A 24,139-nucleotide genomic window follows, 5' to 3' on the forward strand; every position below is an offset into this window, starting at 1 on the left:
GTTCAAATTTGCTTGATGGGACTTAAAACGGCCAAAATATTTTAAAGAATCTAGGACTCATCCTGTGAATTTCACTGTATTAATTGCTTTTGGCCTCACACAATTCAAGTAACAATAAATGCACAGCATTTAGTGTTGTTATTTTGCATACCTATACACCAGTATCAAGCCTGCTTCCTAAGCCAATAGCCATGACCAGTTACAATTCTTGTGGAGGAACCTGGTTCATTTTATGCCTACCTACAACACAATGAGGTGTCGTTATGGAAGATAATTTTGAGCACATGTTTTATGTGAGCTGCCTTTAAAAAAAGAAAACCTAAAAACAAATCAAAGAAGACACGTGTTGAAGCTTCTAGCACTTGTCAAAGATTGTGGTTTGTTTTTTTTACACTGGAGAAATAAGTTGAGAAATATGATCATACTCATTTAATTTCCATTAACCAGAAGCTCCACCATTTATATATATAATTTTCAGGGTGTAAATATGCCTGTAGATCTCTAGACAGAAAAAGTGACTTCCTTCATGTTCTCTGTATTAACAATTTACTTCTATCTACCTTGTTAAGTGAAATCATTTACATACAGGTCTGATTATAAAGGACAAGACAGCAGCTTGGTATTTTCCTGGACAAAGCCGCAGCCCTAGGAGGCCAGCCAACACAATGATGTTTCAAAGGTGGTAAAATGAAGCCAGTTTGGAGAAGATAAAAGGCCATTTGGGGAGAGACCCCTGCTGACCACATAAAAGTGTCACCTCCTCAATTTCTGAGGCTTTTAAAACTGCATTTGGTACTGCCCATACCTTGGATTGCAATGCATCTGGGATCTGATTTCACTTTGTGCGTGTGTGTGCATGCTGTAGTTGATTGTTGTAAAGTGGCTATTAGCAACCTATGCAATTCCAGCCAGTGATTACAGAAAACACAGTAGTTTTACTATCATTAATATGCAACCACAAAGGCAGGGATACAAATAATTCCTAATTACCTCTCTCCTCCTTGAACTGAAAGAAATTACAATGTCAGGAAATGAGATGCAGGAAGATAATAAATTTGTCAAATTGCATATTCCCTTCAGAAAGAATGGTCTCCCTATCCCCATCATCATCTGTATGCAAATTCCACATATAAATAAAAAAAAAAACCTGTCCTTCCATGAAGGAACAGCATTTTTTGATTTATTGACATCAGAAAGAAAGATAGTCAGAGATGAAAAAACTAAAATTGTATATGGACCTGAAGGACCTTGGTCAAAACAAGTTAATACCTAAATTCAACTTTAAATATTGCTACACTTAAAGAAGTCTAAAAATATTCACCTTCAATTACAGCTTGTATTATAAATAAACCTAAAGTTTACAATTCAAAACCTCTTTTTGAATCTTGTGAAATAAAAGTTCCAGTATTCTTAATTTACGAGCTCAGAATACACACACACACACACACACACACACAGTTGGTCAGTTTTCGGGAATTGTATATAGTCATGAACATAAACAAAACAATTGCAAGGAGGAAGTGCTTTTTGAGTTTTAAAACAATCATCAAATCCACCTCAAGATTTATTTAGGATCAAGCTCTCCTCTGCCTCACAAAGGGTACAGGTCCCTGAAACCGAAGAGACAAAAGTATGCAAAATAGCCAGTTTCAAGACCCTCATAAAATACAAAGTATCCCTGCCCCACGAGGCAACAGCCTCGAACAGGGGAGTCATGTTTCAAGGCTTTACAACGATGCACAACGATCCAGGAGATTATTGATCAGCAAATGGCAACAAAAAACAACCTCTACTGACCCGGGCGGGGGTGGGGGGTCAGGCAAAGCTGCCTGGTGGGGGAACTGTGGCCGGCAAGAGCTAGCGTCCCCTCGCCGGGCTTGGGGGAGAGACTCCACAGGCACAGGGCTCTCACCGGCTCCCGGCAAATCGCGGCAGAAGTGAGGGGCTCGCGGGGGAGAAAGGAGACGGGGGACAAACGGGAGGGAAGTTTGCAAAGAACGAACAGGGATGAGGCAGAGGAGCGAGAGGAAGAGGGAACGGAAAGCAGGCGAAGGGGAGCCGGACAGAAGGAAGAACCCCGGGAAGAAGGGCTGAAGGGAGAGAGGAGCAGAGGCAGCGCACGGGGAGGAGAACAGGGGGCAGGGAAGGAAGGAAGGAGAAAGGGGCAGGGGGAAGGAAGAGGCGGCGCGGAGGGGGAGCGGTACCTGCATAGTGACGACCCCCAGCTCCTCCGTGGCAAGTTTCTTCATCTGAGTTGCTAAAACTTGCGCTTCATCCAAGATGGAAAACTCCGTCTCGGCCGCGCTGAGCCTCCAGAGAAGCGCCATGTAAACGAGCCAGAGGGGCGGCTGGAAAGCGCTGCCCCGACGCCAGCGGGGGTTCCGGCGGCCGGAGGAGCAGCGAGCCGGCCCGGCGGCCTCCTCCCGACCTGCCCCCCTCGCCATGCCGCCGCGGGCGCTTCGAGAGGGACCTGCGGGGGGTGGGGCTCTCCCCGCCTCCCTCCCCGGCCCGCAGCGCGCGGCCCCCCCGGAGCAAACTTTCCCGAGCGCCTCCCAAACTTCTGGGCAGCCCCGTCCGCGGGCTGGGGGGTCCCCCTAGGGCGCGGCGGCGGCGGCGGCGGGCCACCCTTCCATGCGGGGGCCGAGGGAAGCCTGCCCCTGACGCTCCTCCCCGAAGGGCCAGGCACCCCGAGCGGCGCCCGCGGCGCGCACCTAGCCCGCGCTCCGGCTCCGGCTCCGGCTCCGGCTCCGGGCGCACTGAGCCAGCTTCGGGATCGGCTCCGCTCCGCTCCCGACTGGAACCAGCGGCGGCTGCGGAGGGAGGCAAACTGCGGAGCAGGAGGAGGAGCAGGAGCAGCCGGGCCGGGAGCGGAGTCACCAAGGGGGAAAGGGAGGTGTCTGGTGCCACCAAGCTGCGTGCAGGCTCGGTGCACGCCTCAGTGGTGCGGTTGAAAAGGGGGGAGGGTCGTGGGGGGGGGGGTTACAGACCCCTTCGCGGGCCTTCAAGCCTCCTGCAACTTCCCAACCAGGGTTTTCCTCTTCTCTGCGGGTCTGGAGTGTGCATTGTTGTTCGCTCAACCTCCATCAGGCCCACCATGTTTACCTGGCTGCGACCCCAAGGGATCTCACATTCACAGCCAGCCTGCCTTTTCCGGAGGGTCAAAACCGAGGGTGGCCAGGCCACAACGCTGTGGCAAAAGCTCAGGTCTGGGAGGCAAGAGATCTGAGTTTTATTCCTAGCTCTATGACAAACTTGCTGGGGCAGGACGTTGTGTAGCCCAGGTCCCCTGTCTGAAAACAGAAATAATAATAAATGTTATTTTGATGGGTCATTCTGAGTCATTAATGTTTGTAAAGGGCATTGAGATTCTCATGGAAGAGGCTACTGAAGGACAAAATATTGTTCCTATCTTTAATGGTATAGGTTTGACCTGTGAAACTCTCTCTCTTTCTAGGTGTGGACGAGTTTCACTATACTTCCTGTATACAAAACGGGGTTTGGGACAGATATTCTTCAAGGAAAATTAGGTTTCTGTGTACAGACTGCAAGCAGCAGCAGCACAGGGGGGAAAACAAATTCAAAACAGTCATGTCACGTAACAGAGAATGAAGTACGGGCTCTCGGCAGCAGCACTGGAAAGTACGCTGTTTGTTTAATATTCTATGAGCATATTCTTAAAATATCACCACATGTCTTAAAATTTTCTGTGCACAAGTATGTGTGACTCTGTCTCTTCTTGAAGGCCTGAGCACTAGAACACCCATTCCAACGTGGCACAGCATAACGCAGACTGGTGTCAAGCAATGGGTCTTAAGAAAATATTTATGATGCAACGGAGGAAAACAAGAATGCATGCTAGAGTCAGCAACACAAAATGACAAGTTTCTTACTGGGAAATGCAGCATAAAGAAGAGAAAATATAACAGGCCAAAACCTCTGGCAAAATATCCCCTTTGACTTTTAAGCAATGAAGCACTCTGATGGGAACACAAACACTTTGACAGTGATGCAGAGAAATCTCTTTAACCTCATCTGTTCACATCTCGATCCACTTTAATAGAAACCACTGGAATCAGTGGATACTGATCCCTGCCACATGAGGTAACATTTTAATCCAGTGGCACCTTAGAGACTAACAAATTGATTTGAGCATAAGCTTTCGTGGCCTGTAGCTTATGCTCACAAAAGCTTATGCTCAAATAAATTTGTTAGTCTCTAAGGGCTAGTCTACACTTACCAGCCGGGTCGACGCGGAGAGTTCGACTTCTCGGAGTTCGAACTATCGCATCTAATGTGGACGCGATAGTTCGAACTCCGGAAGCGCCGCGATCGACTCCGGTACTCCACCACTGCAAACGGCGGTGGCGGAGTCGACCTTGGAGCTGCGGACTTTGATTCCACGGCGTCTGGACAGGTGAGTAGTTCGAACTAGGGTACTTCTAATTCAGCTACTCTATTCACGTAGCTGAATTTGCGTACCCTAGTTCGACCCCGCTTCTTAGTGTGGACCAGCCCTAAGGTGCCACAAGTACTCCTGTTCTTTTTGCGGATACAGACTAACACGGCTGCTACTCTGAAACCAGTCATTTTAGTCCAGTTCTTCTGACTAGCATCAGGAAATAAAGATCAGCCTCTCCAACACTCCCGCTGATATACCTTTATTACACCACTTTTCTATCACATGTCAAGAAGAAGCACTATTATAAATAAGTGCTGATTTGTCCCTATCACATCAAGTTCATTTGCATGATTTATAATTCTCATTTTAATTATCGTTTCAACCAATTTTTCTGTTGAAGCCTTCTACAGCACAGATTCTGTAAAATAAAAACATGCCTGGCTAGCCTACTAGAATTATAGTGTCCCTTATCTCCTTTCAAATACAAGTATGGTCCTCTGGTCCTCCAGTGCAGTAGCTGATTTTAATGAGAAATTGCAGATTTTTGTAAGCAGCTGAGCTGCTTCATTCCTTCATAACCCTTCCAGTCCTGATGCATTGTGGTCCTTTAATTTATCTATTTGTTCCAGTACCTTCTCTTTTCTCAGCCCAATCTATGTTAGTGCCTTATCTTCACTGAAGAGGGGTAGATCTCTCCCCAGCATCTTTTGTGTGAGGACTAAAGAAAAAAATACCATTTACTTTTTCTGCAATGTCCTTACCCTCTTTAATTGCGTGTTACTTTTAAAACTATTTTTATTTGCTCTTCAAATTCCCTTTTCGCCTTTACATTTTACCTGCCATAGTTTGTGTTTCTTTCTATTGGCTTTAATAGCATTTGGATTTCTTTTGCTGAAGGATCCCCGGTTGGCTCGAATAATTTTTTGAACCTTACTATTTAGCCTTATTTTGTTTTTACTTGCCTTTCTGCTTCCTTTTCCGATTGCCTTCCTTCTCTGGCTCTGTGCTAGCACGCTTAAGTAGTGCACACGTTCAATCCGAGGAATTGACTTTCCGCACTTTGGACTTTCAGGGCTTTCAGTTAGTTTCCTCATTTTCTTTGAATCCCCCTTTCTAAAGTTTTGCGTCTTTTTGTGCTACTGTTGAATATGATTTTTTCCTCCAAGAATGTTGAACTTGATTATACTATAGTCACTTTTATTTAGCAGCTCCACTATGCTTACTTAAACTAAATGCTACGTGTTAGGACTAAGCAGAGAATAGCATCACCTCTTCTGTGCTCAGGAACTAAGTGTTCCAAGAAGCAGTCATTTAAGATGTCAGGAAATTGCTTCTCTAAACCTTGTTCTGTTTTAATGTTTGATCAGTTTCTGTGCAGGTCACCCATTGTTACTGTTTTATTTAGAGTTAGCTGCCTCTTTGATCTCCATCAGCATCCTTTTCCTGATTAAGAGAGCAGTTATATAACCCTGCTAGCATGTGATTTGAAATCCATAGCCATACAGATCTTACTGTATGGCCCTTTCCACTCAGAAATTGTACCTCAGAGTCTATGGAATCCTTTAGGTTAATAGATTCATAGAGTTTAAGACCAGAAGGAACCATTAGATCATCAAGTCTAAGCTCCTGTATATCACAGCCCATTACATTTCACCCAGTTACTCCAATTTTGATAGTACCTAAGCAGTTTTTTCTCTGTTGTTTATAGCAAGGACAGGAAACAGAAAAAAAATGGCCTGTGACTGTGTGTTTGAGAACATTCTTTCCACAAATCAATTCATTACTAAACCATATTTTTAATCCAAACCATCATTTTATGTCATTTCTGAAAATGTGGTGTGGGATTCAAAGTAATTGTGTGGTGCCCAGCTGTACAATTGACACAAGCTCCAAGTTAGCAACATATTTGCAGCATAGCCATATTGGAAGTTTCCTTTAAAAAAAAAGTTTCCTTTAAAAATCAGCACCACATTCTACTTGCTCAAAGGTGCTTCAGTGAAGACAACATAATCAGTAGGCACCCATGGACCTTAGGGAGTCTTCAGACTACTCCCACGTCAGTTTTCAAATATCTAGGCTAGTGCAGAAAGAAACCCTGAAAAGCACAAATTAGGAATGTGGTAACAAGCCAGATAAATGTTGGTTTGGCAACCTAAAGAAGGAGCAAATTTCTAGAGTGATATTAAGGATGGAGGCAAGCTCAGGTGGACTTCCAAGTAATTGCAGACTATTAAGAAGCAGGTGAGTAAATTGTCTAGGTCAGTTCTTCTTCCTTTATTCCTTTCTTCTGCCTCTTATATCTCAGAGATAAACAATGATGAAATATTATAGCTTAGCCATGTTGTTTATGAGGTGAAATCTTGGACCCATTGAACCAAACACAGCCTTTAAGGAAATGCCCATTAACTTCACTCCACTACCTTCAATACCATAGTGAGCAGGGATTGCAAGGTGTTTCAAACCGGGAGGCTGGAGTATATTCTCCCACCATGGATCTATAAAGAAACAATAGGCTTGATTCCCAGAAGCCAGAACATTGACAACAGAAGAAGGATTTCAAATGTGATACCCATCTTCAAGAAGGCTAGTGACTCACCAGAAGTGGTGTTAAAAGCCAAAGGAGTTTGTGATTGGCTGGCAAGGTTTCTATAGAAAGTCAACTAGTAGTATAATTTGAATTCTACTATATTTCCATTGAAAGCACTCCTTCTATTTTAATAAACAGTATAACTTCAAGTATTTAGTATTTTGAGGGCATCAGAGACACATTCATTGCTTTGTATCTGGGGAAGGCAGCTGACAATCTGGCAAAACACATCTTCAGTAGTACGTATGTAAATAGACACTGTACATATAAGTATAGTGACATAAATAACTCTTCTCTACAAGTATAGGCCCCAATTCAGGAAAGTAGCTCAATTCAGGAAGGGCTCTCAAGCACATGCTGAACTTTATCAACCTAAATTTAAAGTGCATGCTTAAGTACTTTCCTGAATAGCAATGCTTTTCAGCATGTGCTTCAGTTCTTTCCTGAATCAGGGGCATCAGAATTAGAAAACATTTAACATTTTCATGGTTGTAGCAGTTAAAGGTTAACTTTCAAAAAGTTAACCAGCTTTTCTGGGTCACATTTTTGTTCTGTTTAGTCCCCTCACAAATCTATTGGAAAACCTAATATGAGTTAACAAAATGGATGAGCATCATGTATCTCTAATTTACATCCTGATTATTGAAGGTGTGATTTGGGGGAATTGACTAATAGGAAGTTGCAACTTAAAATTGCATTAGATTTCGTCTCTTCTTTTAAGTCCTTTCCATTGTTTTCAGTAGTTTCATGCTTGAAATCTTTTTGTCCACATAAGTACAATATTAAACATAAAAGTCAAAACTGCTTATCAGGGAATATCAAACTTCCTGAACTACAACAATGGACATTATTCACCAGGCCAAGAGGTCCCTAAGGAGAGAAAATATACAGTAACTATAGTAATACAATATATATAATACAATGACGTTTCTTTAGAGGAAAAAATATTCAGTGGAACTTGAAGGGTCAGTTTCCTTCATGGGCTTCTAAAAATATAACAGCTGTGAAATCCAAGCCCTGAACTAAAACTAGTTTAGAAAGCAATCAGCTTGCAAACACCTAGAAGATAATGAAGTGATAACAGTCAGCATGGATTTGTCAAGAACAAATCATGTGAAACCAACTTAATAGCTTTCTTTGACAGGGTAACAAATCTTATGGATAGAGAGGAAGCGGTAGATGTGGTATATCTTGACTTTACTAAGGCTTTTGATACTGTCTCACATGACTTTCTCATAAATAAACTAGATAAGTACAACCTACTATAAGTTGGGTGTATAACTGGTTGGAAAACCAGTTATCAGTGGTTCACGGTCAAGCTGGAAGGGCATATGGAGTGGGGTCTTGCTGGGATCAGTTCTGTTTAATGTCTTCATCAGTGATTTAGATAATGGCATAGAAAGTGCACTTATAAACTTTGCAGATTATACCAAACTGGGAGGAGATGCAAGTGCTTTGGAGGATAGGATTAAAATTCAAAATGATCTGGACAAACTGGAGAAATGTTCTGAAATAAATAGGATGAAATTAAATAAGGACACATACAAAGTACTCCACTTACGAAGGAACAATCAGTTGCACATATACAAAATGGGAAATGACTGCCTAGAAAGGAGGACTGCGGGAAGGGATCTGAGGGACATAGCGGATCACAAACTAAATATGAGTCACCAGTGTAAGACTGTTGCAAAAAAAAGCAAACATCATTCTGGGATGTATTAGCAGGAGTGTTGTAAGCAAAACACGAGCAGTAATTCTTCCGCTCTACTCCATGCTGATTAGGTCTCTACTGGAGTATTGTGTCCAATTCTGGGCGCCACATTTCAGGAAGGATGTGGACAAACTGGAGACTGTTCAGAGAAGAGCAACAAAAATGATTAGAGGTCTAGAAAATATGAGCTATGAGGGAAGATAGAAAAAATTGGGTTTAGTCTGGAGAAGAGAAGACTGAGGGGAAATGATAACAGTTTGCATGTACATAAAATATTGTTGCAAGGAGGAGGGAGAAAAATTATTCTCCTTAACCTCTGAGGATAGGACAAGAAGCAAAGGGCTTAAATTGTAGCAAGGGTGGTTTATGTTGGACATTAGGAAAAACTTCCTAACTGTCAGGGTGGTTAAGCACTAGAATAAATTGCCCAGGGAGGTTGTGGAATCTCTATAATTGGAGCTTTTTAAGAGCAGGTTAGACAAACGCCTCTCCGGGATGGTCTAGATAATACTTTGTCCTACCATGAGTTCAGGGTATTGGACTAGTCTAGAGGTCTCTTCCAGGCCTACAACTCTATAAAGGCATTCAAGACATTGGGCCAAATGGTTCCCCTAGACTCAATGGGAGGATGGACATTGGCATTAACTTCAGTGCGAAGAGGATTTAGTCCATTAATTTTACCATCATATTGTATGTTTGCTTTATTTTGAAATACAACAGTCCTTGCAAAATAACCTATGTCTAGACTGATGTACACTCTTTATGTATATGATGGTGTCAGAATACACAAGTTGATAGTGTGACAGGAGCCTGTAAACTTGGGTGCCACAACAGGACTCAGCTTCAAACTCAGCACTCACTCAGTAACACTGCACCGTTAGAGGTTCCAGCCTCTGAATGATGTTAGGTCTTCTTGGCATTTCTGGTGGGCATACATCAGGACCTGCCTTAGACGCACACAACCAGGGTGCTAAAAATTAGAAGGTAACATTTGAGTGTTTATGTGTTTTCTTCCCTTTTTAAAAAACAGTGAAGGAACAACAATCAATTTCCTTTCTGAGATTCAAAAATCTAGTATAATAAACCCATGTATGAAATATTAATACATTGGGCCAAATTGCTCACTCATTCACACACAGCTGTAGTTACTCTGGATTTACCCTGATGTAACCAAGAGCAGAATTTTGCATATCTTGTCAATATAAATAAACAAATAAAGCCTTGCAAAAGATTCTAATGCATTTTACAAAGATGGGTATTATGTTCAGCTAAACAGCCTTCTGTACATTCCTATTTCCATGTCTACACAGCTTTCTGGACCATAAATCTAACTAACCAAAAATAGAGAATACCAAATCCAAACACTCTTTCTTTAAGTATTTGGAAATCTACATGTTTTCTAATAAACTAACATGAACAAAAGAAGCAGACCCTGGATGATTTGGAAAATAGGTATTATGTTTCTGCGATTCTCACCACTAGGTCTCTGGTGGCCAAGATCTGCCTACAGGGGATTAACAAAGGCTTGTGTGTTTTTGGCACCTTTTTAGTAACAGAAATCTGGAAGCAAAAATCAGACTATTTTTTAAAGAAAAATAATTTGAACTGTTTTCTATTTTGGTAAATCGAAAAGTTTGCAACAACCTCCTGGCAGGGTTTCCACAGAGGTTCCTGATCTTGCAAGCCTTACTTAGGCAAAATTACCATTGCTGTCAATGGGAGTTTTCCCTCAGTAATGACTGCAGGATCAGGTTGAGTAGGCAGAAACCTGAGGTCCTTGCACAACTGAAACACCCATTGAAATCAATGTGTTTTGGGTGCGCTAGGAATACCGGATGCCCCCAACCCTGTGGGTGGTGGGAATGTGTTCAGAGCATTAAACTCTCTCATTCAAATGATATGTTTCCATCATAGTCACTGGAATCACTGGTATTCATTAAGATATTCAGTTCTTGTATAATCCATGTTGTCCAGGAATAGAGGTTCCTAATTCTTCACGGCTTTTCTGAAACTCAGGATAAATGATGGTGGCTAGAGTTTAATAAAGAACTTAAAAAATTGCAATGTCTTCCAATTTATTTCATCTTAATATTCACTTAGCAGGACACCATCTAAAAGCTCAGGGCTTTCTTTGGGAGAACAAGTGACTTCTGTGTCCAGACTGAGATATTACATAACTCTGGGTTTTAACCAGTGATGAGCTCCCAAAATCGTAATAACCAGTTCCCTACCGGGTCCTCGGTGGCCCTTCAGCGGCGGCGGGGGGGTCTTCACTCACTCCAGGTTTTTTGCAGCATTTTGGCAGCAGGTCCTTCACCCGGAGTGAGTGAAGATCCCTCCCGCCACCAAAGTGCCGCTGAAGACCCAGTAGGGAACCGCACAGTGAGTACAAGCCCCACGTGCCTGTCTCCCCCCCTATCCAACCCCAACCCAACCCACATCCTACCCCTGACTGCCCCCCTCAGAACCCGCAACCCATCAACCCCCCCGCTCTTTGTCCCCTGACCCCCTCCTCCCAAGACCAGGGGTGAAAGTAAGTCCATTTCAACCTAGCACTAGGGGCTATGAGAAGCTTGAGCATGCTCAGTGAGGATGGAAACTTTTATAATTTTAGCTGATAAGCTCTAGCTAGTCTCCATAGAACATGCGCAAAGCACAAGCTTTTAAAGTTTATAACTTGGCCAGATTTGAGTGGATTTTCCCACAGAGATGACAAAGGCCATGCCCCTGCCAAATGTTGTGTCGCTGTTCCAAGGCCTGGGGCACTTTTCTTTTCTCAAAGAAAAGATTGCCAGAAATGTTTAACATGAGCAAGACATTCTTGGAAATAGCTGAACCCTTAGCTGAAATTAAACAATGAACCTGAGGCAGATTCCCAAAATGCAAAAATGTAGCCCAAACAGTTAAATTTTGGCCAAGTTATAAGCAATTGAAGATAGACTTTTATAATGAGAAGTGTCAGACAATCTGTACTATAGGCAGAATTTCTAGCTTCACCTATATGTTCCTCAGGCTTTTTGTTTGATTTTGTTTTTGTTCTTCTTCCCTCTTCTATCTTCTTGTTGATGTTATGGGTTTCTCACCAACATCCCACCGTGGGAACAGAGAGCATTAATGAAAGCATGTTGCTTCCATTGTCTAATAGGGAAAACTGGAGCACCGTGAAAGATCTTAATGGTGGCCAAAAGGAGGTGTAGGGTTTTGGGTAGAGGTGGGATTGGGAAGGGACAAATGTATAGCTAATGAATGCATTGGTCTACCTTCTACTGAAAAAGGCACGGGGGAACAGCTACTACTGTCAGTCTCTGCCCCAGAAAGCCTCTGAGCAAATCTTATTCTTTCATACTTTGCACAGGGTTGCCCCATAGACTTTAAGTCCAATATTATGTTATTTTTATTTTATGTTATTATTATCTAGTGCCATAGACATACACAGTGTTTTATAAACACATAGACTGTCAAGTTCTTTGTCTCAGAGAACTTACATTCTAATTGGGCAAAGCATCAAGCAACTCTTGGGAACAGAGAGTGGTGTGGTAGAGGCTGCAGGCTGCAGGAGGAGTGGTCGGCAATAGAAGGCTAAGTGAAAGCACACATACAACATTTAAACCTCTTAGCTCCAACACATAAACAAAACTTGAGAAGAGTGGGAATCAAGTACTATGAGATCTGCACAGTAAGAGCTTAATCGCTAAAAGGTTTTGCCATTCCCTGTGAATCATAGATGCAGCCACAAGGGAGATAACTTGCTCTCTAAGTACCTAGCAGTGTTTGTATCATTCTGGATCTTTCATACCAGTTCAACATGGCCTCATTTTCTTTCCCTTTATGCATCTCTACCAGGAAGCTAGTTCCCAAAATAATGGTTTAAGTTACCAGTCCAAATGCTGGAGTGTCAGTCACTGCATTAGCAGTGGTTATTTTTACCATATTGTATTCTCAGTTTCTCTCTCTCAGGTATGGGACTAAAAATGGTCACCAAAATCTACTAGTTTTCCCTTTTAATACTCCATCTCCCTGCCCTTAAGGAATAATCCTCTCCAACAAGTAATGCCATCATTTTTCCAACAGATGCATCTATTGGTTTCCTCAATGTCAGAATTGCCGGGCGGCCAGCTGAGACAGGAACAAAGGCAGAGGCAGGCTGGAACAGGGCCTGGCAAGCATGGAAACTGGTACAGGCTAGAGCAGGAGCATTCTATTGACACTACTGGCAACATGAGGGAATATTTCTAGCTAGATAGTGACATTGAGCAGACTAGAGAGATTGCTTCCCTTAGGAGCCTGTATACCTGTCTTGGGATCACTTGGGTGGAACCTTGCCTATGGATTGGCTGAATCTTGGTTGAATGAGGTAAGGCCAATCAGAAAACCTGCAGGTAATTGCCTTTAATGGCTCATCACACTGTCTGAGTCAGGAATGACTCATCAGGCTTAAGCAGACTCAGAGGTAACTGAATAATTCTTTAGCAAACAGAGGAGTCTCTTTAGCATCTTCTCTCCCTTCTAGGAGTCAACACTTTCCAACTCTGATGGCTGAGAAACCATCAGTCTCTAAGGTCAATGAGGCTCAAATGTTGATCTCCATTTTGCTAGCCCTTTGACCCTGCCCCTCAGAATACATTATCTGAGTCATTTGCTACATGGGAAAACCTCATTTCTCCAATTGTTATGGGGGACATGAACACAATTTTAGAGAACCAGGGTCTTACAGTGTACTTGATAAACAGTTTGTGTCATGACAGTCTTTTGGATAAACAATAATTCTGGATCAGCAATATTTAGATACACAAAACATAACTATGTATGGAAATTAAATTTGTAGGAAGTCAGGTACAAAGCTGTTTTTCCCTGCAGAATCCTGCAGGGAGGGATTTGCAAGATCCTGTAGAAATCACCATAATTATGCTGAATTGCTGTCCTGAACGATTTTGAAACCTGAAAATACATTAACATCTCTTTCATCTTTAACATTTCCATTAGCGTTTTTCTTTGCATATATGTGAGCTGCCATGTTTGAATCAGTAAAAATTAGGTCTAGGTTACAGCCTAAAACAGATTTAATATTTTGATCATGTAATGTCAGATTTAAAGCAAATTTGTCTTTGATATCTAAGATTCCTTTAATTTCAAACAAAACAGCTGCAATTTTAGAGGCGCTCCCTGCTAACAAAAAGTAAAATTGTTTTAATAACCAAAGATACACCCTAACTCCTAATCTATTTGTTGTATTGGTTGCCTCTTGTCATATATTTAGATCATAAACTATTTGGGCAGGGACTATTTTTAAGAACTTAACATTAGAACGTAAGAATGAACATATTGGGTCAGACCAATGGTCCATCTAGCCAAACAGTGGCCAGTGCCAGATGCTTCAGAGGGAATGAACAGAACAGGGCAATTATCCAGTGATTCATCCTGTTGTCCAGTCCCAGCTTCTGGCAGTCAGAAGTTTAGGGACATCCAGAGTATGGGGTTGCATCACTGACCATTTTGGCTAATAGTCATTGATGGACCTTTCCTCCATGAATTTATCTAACTTTTTTAACCGGTTATACTTTTGGCCTGCACAACTTCCCTTGGCAATGAGTTCCACACATTGACTGTGCCTTGTGTGAAGAAGTATTTATTTATGTTTGTTTTAAACCTGCAGCCTATTAATTTCATTGGGTGACTGCTGGTTCTTGTGTTATGTGAAGAGGTAAATACTTCTCTATTCACTTTCTTCACACAATTCACAATTTTATAGACCTTTATTATATGTCCCGTTAACCATCTCTTTTCCAAGCTGAACAGTCCATCTTTTTAATCTTTTCTCATATGGAAGCTGTTCCATACCCGTAATCATTTTTGTTGCCCTTATTTGTATCTTTCTCAATTTTAATATTTTTTTTTGAGATGGGGTGGCCAGAACTGCATGCAGTATTTAAGGTGTGGGCATAGCATGGATTTATATAGAGGCTTTATGATACTTTGTCTTATCTATCCCTTTCCTAATGGTTCCAAACATTTCTGTTAGCTTTTTTTGACTGCTGCTGCACATTGAGTGGATGTTTTCAGAGAACTATCTACAATGACTCCAAGATCATTCTTGAGTGGTAACAGCTAATTTAAACCACATCACTTTGTATGTATAATTGGGATTGTGTTTCCAATGTGTATTACTTTTCACGCATCAACATTGGTAGTTGGGGGACCTTATTATTTACCTCCTTCCACAGTGAATACTGACCATTTATTCTAACCCTTTGTTTCCTATCTTTTAGCCAGTTACAGATCCAGGAGAGGACCTTCCTCTTATATCATGACTAAGTATATGATTCTGTGACTTTCTGGGACCTCCATGACTTCTTCGGTTTCAGCCAGCCTCAGCAGTGGGGCTGGAGCAGCTGTCAGCCCCTGCCGAGGAACAGCGAGCCGGCGGTCAACCCCCGTCAGTGGAGCAGTAGCCCCGGGGCCGCCAGAGCAATGGGGTGGTGGTCAGCCCCTGCCAGCCGATCAGCAGCCCCAGGAACAGGTCACAGATTTCCATGCATTTTTGTTTAGTGCCCATGATCTGTCTGACTTTTACTAAAAACACCCATGAGAAAATCTTAACTGACCCATGACTGCTTATTTTGTGTAAGCACCTTTGGTATGGGACCTTGTCAAAGGCTTTCTGAAAGTCCAAATGCACTATATCAACTGGATCACCCATATCCACATGGTCCATCTAGCCCAGTATCTGTCTACCGACAGTGGCCAATGCCAGCAGAGGCTAGGGACACCATACATTCATATCCTGCTATAGCCATTTATGTACTTAGCCACCATGAATTTATCCAGTCCCCTTTTAAACATTGTTATAGTCCTAAAACACATGCTTGTTGTCCCACTCAAAGAATTCTAAGAGATCGGTGAGGTATGATTTCCCTTTAGAAAAAACATGTTGACTCTTCCCCAACATATTGTGTTCATCTATGTGTCTGATAATTCTGTTCTTTACTATAGTTTCAACTAATTTGCCTGGTTAGGCTTACTGGCCTATAATTGCCAGATTGCCTGTGGAGCTTTTTTTTTTTTTTTTTTTTTAAATCAGCATTCCATTAGCTATAATCCAGTCATCTGATACAGAAGCTGATTTAAGCCATAGGTTATATACTGGAGTTAGTAGTTCTGTCATTTCATATTTGAGTTCTTTCAGAGCTGCTGGATGAATACCAGCTGGTCCTGGTCTTCCCATTATAGGTGTGACCAATGCCTAACACAGTGGGACTTTGAGCCCTGGCCCCAGCCTCTAGGAAATAACATGATACAAGTAAAAATAAATGAAGAATGTAGAGAATGGATGAACTTTGTAACTGCATGTTTGGAAGAGAAACTTACTAATATGAATGTCTTTAAGGCCCTTATCCTGAAAACTGTTTTATGTGGGTAATCTTTTGTTCTAAAGGGAGCACCTCTGAAGTCAATGGGAGTTTGCATGCATGCAACAACTTGCAGGACTAGGGCCGAAATTAGCATAATTTCAATCTTCTAATATTCCTTTTTGCCATTTTCTATTTCGCATCTTTTATGTTGCTGTCCCTTGGCTTGGAATGGCAACCCACAATTTGTCTGTGAAATAGCCTTCTCTTTCAGTCCTTCCATAAAACACCCTCCTTTCTGTGAAGTCTTTCAATTCAGATCTCACCCCCATCATCATGTATTTGATTTCTTACTCATATCATGTTTATCTGACTTAATTAAGACTTCTGCAAAATCTTAGTTCTCTGACATCAACGGAATTTACTCATATGTATAAGGGACTGCAGGATCAAAGCCTAGACTGTAGGATGTGCAAAGGAGGGAACAGATTTTAAAATAATTATTTTCACTTGTGATAGAAATAGAAGAAACACTGATCTGGCAGCAGGATGGGGCTATAAATAGGCATGTACATTAGCTTACAACTGCTGTATTTTAAACAATGTGGGGAAATAATTTTATTTCTCTTCTGCACAAAATTATTTCCTGTTTAATACTAAAATGGCATAATAAAATCTTGATATAGTTTATCACCTTGGACTTGCATTTTCTAGACTGATATAGTAAATAAGCATTCCTGAACTGAGAAAACAAAATCCATCAAAATGGGTTAAGTATTCTGCTCATAGAATATAATAATCTATTGTAAACCACTTAGACTAGATGTTTATTCAACAGCTCATGAATAGACAAGTTAAACAACAGTCAAGATATCCACCTTGCAATATGAACCAGCAGAATACAAATCCACTATCTAGTTATATAAGATTTTGGTTTAGAAAAGAGGAGCAAATATCACAGTCATCTTTGGTGACAGTCTTTTAAGTGCTAGAAACATTTACCCCTAGAATTGTAATATATTGCTAAGTGATACTGCTAGCTGTTAATATTTTTTAAAATGTATCCTGTAATAAAGCCAATTTAATATCTTAATCATCTTTTAAAAAATAATTCAGTGTAGTTATTGTTATTAAGGACTTTAGATTAGGGGAGAAATTGTGATTTATTTATTTTTTGCATGCCAGATCATCATGGTATGTGTCTCCTCTTTTGTAACTGTTTCCTTTCTCCACTATGATTTTTCTCATCATCATAATACTACACATTCAATATAAAGCTCCCATCCTGCAAATGTTTCAAGAGTATGAGTAGTCCCTTTGAATTCAATGAACTAGTTATGTGCTTCAAGTTAAGCACATGCATAAGTCATCATAAGATTGTGGCTTTGGAGATATTTTTCCTTAAGAACCTCAAATCTGTTTCTAAAGGAATTGAGTGTTTCTTCAAGAAAATATTTATACTTTATATAATCTGTAGAGAAAAAATATTTTGTCCATACTTCCTCACCAGAAATCATAACAGTTTTGTTGTTTTCCTATATTTGTAATATTTAGCAACTCAATCAATCTTTGTTTGAAGAATTAAAGCAACAGCCTATTTTTAAATTAGAGAGCCATTGGAGCAGGATGTGAAGTCGTCTTTTTCACTTTAAGACTCTAGTGTTAGATAGTTTAGAATTCCAGTTCCGTAAGATCCAGTCCAGGCACTGCTGAGAATGTTCTATTTCTAAAAATAGGGATGGGAACTCATTTCCATGTTAAAGCTACAGTAATGTTCCATTAAGCAATATGCATCCATTTCAGTGATATACCTTTTCTGTTTAGCTATCCTTTAATTCTTTCAGTTTGATTATTGACATAGTAATCAGAATGCCATTTGATACATATTTCCAAACTGCACGACACACATCTTCTAGATTTAAGTAAAGCAACAACAGCAAGTGAAAAATCCCAGCTGGGTTTTCTTTTTCTTCTCCCCGCCCCATCAGTAGGATTAGAATACTTATCAGTCCTGCTCTGCGTTCAGATTCTTATCACAGCTTTCAGCTTCACCAGCTAGTGAATAGCTGAAATGTGGCAGAAAAAAAAGGGACTTGTATTTTCCAGCTTTGAATGCTCTTAATTATGAAGGATAAATCTAACATGTATTTTTCAGATGCAGTTTGTTGGTTGCTCATATATAAATAACCATGGTACAATATGTGCAGCCCTTCTCATCATTCTTTGGGGCCACAAGTAGGGGCAGAGAGGCCGGCAGGGGAGAATGATAGAAAGCTTTTTACAGATTCGTGTGGCACGTCTTGCAACTGATAGCAAGTTGCATTAATAATCTAATCACAAACTGATTTCACACAAAAATATACTTCAGCTACAAGCCGTGAATAACTGAAGGGAAGAAGTATATTATATTTATATATCTCTCCCTCTCACTCACGCGGATCGATGTCGGTCTCTCTGTCGACGCTCGGCCGCGCCACGCGCGGTGGCGGTGGAGGAGTTCGGATCGAAGAAAGAAGGCGATCGGGATATCGATATCCAGATGAGACGCGATATATATCATCCCGAAAAATCATCGCACACCCACGATGCGGGGGGTGGTGTAGGACGCCAAGTCTCACTCCCGGTGCTGGCAGGGTCTGGAAGTACTGCTAAGGGAGCATGCTCACTCCCTGTTGGGGAGGAAATGCTTTGCAGTGCTCAACACTGCCCCTTCAGCAGATTAAGGAGAGGTGTTAGAAGGCTTTGAACAGCATCCCCTGTTCAGGCAGAAAGATGGAGGTTCTGAGCTTCAGCCTGAAGAGTGTAAACCTACAGAAACTGGGATGCTCTTCAATGCTTCAAAAGGAAGAGAAAAAATGTAATGTAGAATTAAATTGATTTATTTTATATAGGTGACCAAATTAATGTAATGTTGTCTCAGGCATTCATTGCTGGGAAAATGGGGTTCAAATCCATTTGAATTACAAAATGTGGACAATTACTTACCAAATCAAAATTCAGAAGCAAATATTGTACCGATTTGGCTAGTGGGGATATGTAGCACTGCCCTCCACGTTATAGAACTAGAACTGCTCAGATGTGTAGGTGCGGGCATAGGCCCGATACTGTACTACTCACAATTAACAGATTCTTCTTTTGTGCCTGCAAGAGCGGCCTGTGCTTTGAAAGGATCTAAATTCTAGCCCTTGTTGTAACTATGACGTTCTGCATTGCCATTGGGACAACCATGAATTGGTCATGGATTTGTTAGAAGGTATTTGCATTCCATTCATAGCACTAGCTTATCTCATCACATAATTGCCTGATGATCTCTGAGGAATAATAGAATAATGATCCTGATTCTAATCAGAATGGAAAAGTTAACATTACATTAAGACCAACATTGTTCAGGCATGCAGGTGTGAAATCAGGAAGGCCAAATCACACTTGGAGTTGCAGCTAGCTGGAGATGTTAGGAGTAACAAGAAGGGTTTCTTTAGGTATGTTAGCAACAGGAAGAAAGTCAAGGAAAGTGTGGGCCCCTTGCTGAATGAGGGAGGGAACCTAGTGACAGAGGATGTGGAGAAAGCTAGTGTACTCAATGCTTTTTTTGCCTCTGTCTTCACAGACAAGGTCAGCTCCCAGACAGCTGCACTCTGCAGCACGGTATGGGGAGGAGGTGACCAGCCCTCTGTGGAGAAAGAAGTAGTTCGGGGCTATTTCACAAGTCCAGGATGCGCTGCATCTGAGGGTGCTAAAGGAGTTGGATGAGATTGCAGAGCCATTGGCCATTATCTTTGAAAAGGATGACTGGAAAAAGCTAATGTAGTGCCCATCTTTAAAAAGGGAAGAAGGAAGATCCAGGGAACTACAGGCCAGTCAGTCTCACCTCAGTCCCTGGAAAAATCATGGAACAGGTCCTCAAGGAATCAATCCTGAACCACTTAAAGGAGAAAGTGATCAGGAACAGTCAGCATGGATTCACCAAGGGCAAGTCATGCCTGACTAACCTAATTGCCTTCTATGACGAGATAACCGGCTCTGTGGATGAGGGAAAGCAGTGGATGTACTATTTCTGGATTTTAGCAAAGCTTTTGATACAGTCTCCACAGTATTCTTGCCAGCAAGTTAAAGAAGTCTGGGCTGGATGAATGGACGGTAAGGTGGATAGAAAACTGGCTAGATGGTTAGTGATCAATGGTTCCATGTCTAGTTGGCGGTATCAAGTGGTGTGCCCCCCAGGGTGGTGCTGGGGCCGGTTTTGTTCAATATCTTCATTAACGATCTGGAGGATGGTGTGGACTGCACCCTTAGCAAGTTTGCAGATGACACTAAACTGGGAGGAGTGGTTGATACGCTGGAGGGTAGGGATAGGATACAGAGGACCTAGACAAATTAGAGGATTGGGCCAAAAGAAATATGATGAGGTTCAACAAGGACAAGTGCAGAGTCCTGCACTTAGGATGGAAGAATCCCATGCACTGCTACAGACTAGGAACCGAATGGCTGGGTAGCAGTTCTGCAGAAAAGGATCTAGAGTTCACGGTGGACAAAAAGCTGAATATGAGTCAACAGTGTGCCCTTGTTGCCAAGAAGGCTAATGGCATTTTGGGTTGTATAAGTAGGGGCATTTCCAGCAGATCAAGGGATGTGATCGTTCCCCTCTACTCAGCACTGGTGAGGCCTCATTTGGAGTACTGTGTCCAGTTTTGGGCCCCACACTACAAGAAGGATGTGGATAAATTGGAGAGAGTCCAGCGGAGGGCAACAAAAATGATTAGGGGCTGGAGCACATGACTTATGAGGAGAGGCTGAGGAACTGGGATTGTTTAGTCTGCAGAAGAGAAGAATGAGGGGGGATTTGATAGCTGCTTTCAACTACCTGAAAGGGGGTTCCAAAGAGGATGGATCTAGACTGTTCTCAGTGGTAGAAGATGACAGAACAAGGAGTAGTGGTCTCAAGTTGCAGAGGGGGAGGTTTAGGTTGGATATTAGGAAAAACTTTTTCACTAGTAGGGTGGTGAAGAACTGGAATGGGTTACCTAGGGAGGTAGTGGAATCTCCTTCCTTAGAGGTTTTTAAGGTCAGGCTTGACAAAGCCCTGGCTGGGATGATTTAGTTGGGTATGGTCCTGCTTTGAGCAGGGGGTTGGACTAGATGACCTCCTGAGGTCCCTTCCAACCCTGAGATTCTATGATTCTATGAACACATGTTATCAGTATGTAAATTCTATGTAAGGTAACCATATTTCCCAAGATACCATCACAGTGGTATCCACACTAGCAAAATTTGCACCAGACTAGGAAACTAATGTTGTCACACTGTGAGCTGAAGATACAATTTACAATAGGCCTTTTCCCAAAAACATTTTAGAGGATACCTTTTAATGATTCATAAAAGCCAGAGAAATAGTAATTATGAAATACTCCTGTTTGTAGATTTATTAGCCATTTAAACAAACTGTACAGCTCCTGTATGTACTCTGCAGTATGTGTTTATATTTGACAATATTATTGGAAATGACTATATATAAAATGTGGAAGCGATATAATAATCCAATCACCACAATAGATATGTAGCAGTGTGGAACTCAAGCTGTCACAAGAAGTTGAATGTTTCGATCATATTGTCACAAATGGGCCTTTTAAATTTGATTGACAGAGCCATACCGCCTCCTGGTGTAAACAAGGCAAAGAAAATGGTCTCAGTTTTCTGAAGGTCTCCCAGCAGACCTTTTAGTTACTACGCAGTGTGAATTACAAATTAGGTAACAAGGAGGTGCACATAAAAGACTCAGATATGCCAAGGGGAAACCACCATTAGTCCATCTTTTAGCACAGCCATGTTTGGGGTTTGAGCTCATGAGGCTATTAATTCTTTGCCTTTTGATGTGTATTGTTTAACAAATATACAGTAGTAATTTTAAAGTGCAGTTCTAATATAAAGCATGTCTGTAAAAAATGGCATGGATGTGTTCCATGTTTATTGTCTGTCAATGACTCCTGCTCAATGTGCTCAGTTTACAAGTAAAAGGTATTTTTACTAGTTGCCAGCAAAGTAAATTTAACCCAAGATCAAAAGCCATGTCTATGTTACAAAACTTACAACGGTATAACTAAATACATTTAAAATGATCGCATTAAGATAAATCAGATTAAAGATTACTTACGCTGGTTTAAGTACATTTCAAAGGGCTTGCACTAGTGCATTAAGATCAATTTTGGTGCAAGTTATTTAAAACAGACAAGGCCTCAGAGTCAAGCTGGGTTCTTTCCTTCTTGAAGAGCCTCACATGCAAAAAAGTTCTGCAGGATAGATTGCCCCAAGTACACCTTTGCATCCTTATAGGCTTGAAATTATGGATTTATCTCTGTGAAACTTTATGGTCTTGAAACTAGGTCCTCCATTTTTACCTGGACAGCTCCACTGCCCGTATTGTCCTCAATCTTTCACCCTTATTCAAGCAAGTAGTCCTGATCACGGGTTGCACTGGCCCATTGGGTAAATGCAGATGTAACTGATTGGAATTTAACAAAATTCCACTGATAATGCTCAAGATGGAATAGAATCCAGCTGGGTCTCCTTTAGCTGTGTTGGCTCTGCAAGGCTAAGTGGAGTAAAAAGCAGGCCAAACTTTGGCCTGGTTTACACTGCTGCTTAAGTCAATGTAAGTTACATTGCTTAGCGCAACCACCCTCCTGAGTGACGTAGCTTACATTGTCCTAACACAGTGTCTACACTGCGCTATGTCGGCAGGAGACACTCTCTCGCCGACTTACCTTCCGCCTCTTGGGGAGGTGGAGTACTGAAGTTAGTTGATGGCAGAGCGCTCTCCCATTATCGCATGTTCACCAGACCTGCAAAATCGATGCCACTGCATCAATCACAGTGGCACCGATTTAGCGTGCCAGTGTAAACAAGCCCTTCTTTTTGTCACTAAAGTCAGAGACTAATTCTGAATGCACAAAAGGAAGAAATAAGAAGGTGCCATATTACAAAGAAACTTTTCACAGTAGAACCACATTTTAAATAGCTCAGTTTGGCCTTGGTCCATATTTACTTCTTAGGGTAATAAACCTTTACATCCACCTCTACAGAAGCCGAAAACTGCTTATTATTTTAACATGACTGAAACATAATACAAACTTAAGTTTACTTAAAGTTCTTCTCTCATTCTGCATTATAGGTTATACTGCACCCTGTTACAGTTACACACAATAAAACAATCCTGGCTCAAGACTGGCTGCAAACAGTCACATGGTGAATCAGTAAGTTTCTCTTATTTAGGTCTCAGAGGTCAGTAACACTGAGGGATTGCTAGCCAATCAATTGATATATACAAATTAGCACATCCTAATAGGCTACTGCTGAGTAGGGCTGGTTCAGACAATGCTGCAAAAACCCGTAGGCAATGGGATTCTGAGCCTTCACCTCTGGAGCTGTGTGGTATGAGTTGCTTTGTGCTGACTAGAGCTCTGTGAGTATAGGAATGTGAGCCTCATGAAGAATTAGACTATTTCCCCCTTTATCAGAGCTGTGGCTGGACAAATCATAGGTTACCTCCTGTGCTCCAGTTAAAAGGGAAAACTCCATGAACTGTTCTCATACTCCCTCCAGGGAAACATGCACCAGACCTGGACCTAATGAGCCAAATTCATCCCTACTGTAACTCCATTGTAGTCAATGGAGTTGCATGCACTAGGGATGAATTTGGCCCACTATTTTCTCTCCTTCTTCCTTCTCTATGGCATTGAAAACCTTCTCCTAGCCCAGCTGACATGACATAGGAATCTGGGACAGGTTTGAACATGGATGAATGCTGAATCATGTGGCTGGGGCTGTGTGGGGGAAACTGAATGGCTTGGATTTTCTTTAATTGGTTCTGCAGATGAGTTCAGTGGAAATGATCATTGAAACCTCTTAGGTAGCAATGAATAAGAGGTTTTTGCTGGGCCTCTGAATTAGTTTCCCCTTTGGACTATGTCAAAGGAAAAAAAAATCTGCTGAAAGCTAATGCAGTGAGACTGAATTCTGACTCATCAGTTTGAATTAATGTACCCATAAATGTACAGTACCATGGGTAAGATTTACAGAGGTGCTGAGAAATGATTGGGAGT

At 41.6% G+C, this 24,139-nt stretch overlaps 1 protein-coding gene across 2 annotated transcripts in view; it reads right to left on the reverse strand.

The window, feature by feature from the left end:
• CACHD1 (cache domain containing 1) overlaps positions 1 to 2,444 on the reverse strand; it is a 189,310-nt gene extending 186,866 nt beyond the window's left edge. The window contains exon 1 of one of the 2 annotated variants that reach the window (XM_039486225.1): positions 2,205 to 2,444. In XM_039486225.1, coding sequence (XP_039342159.1) covers positions 2,205 to 2,444 — 240 coding nt within the window. The remainder of the gene's footprint in view (positions 1 to 2,204) is intronic. The other variant, XM_039486226.1, reaches the window with a different exon arrangement.
• Positions 2,445 to 24,139: the final 21,695 nt, after the last annotated feature.

The sequence above is a fragment of the Mauremys reevesii genome, linkage group 8 (assembly GCF_016161935.1).
Source record: "Mauremys reevesii isolate NIE-2019 linkage group 8, ASM1616193v1, whole genome shotgun sequence".
Taxonomy (NCBI): domain Eukaryota; kingdom Metazoa; phylum Chordata; order Testudines; family Geoemydidae; genus Mauremys; species Mauremys reevesii.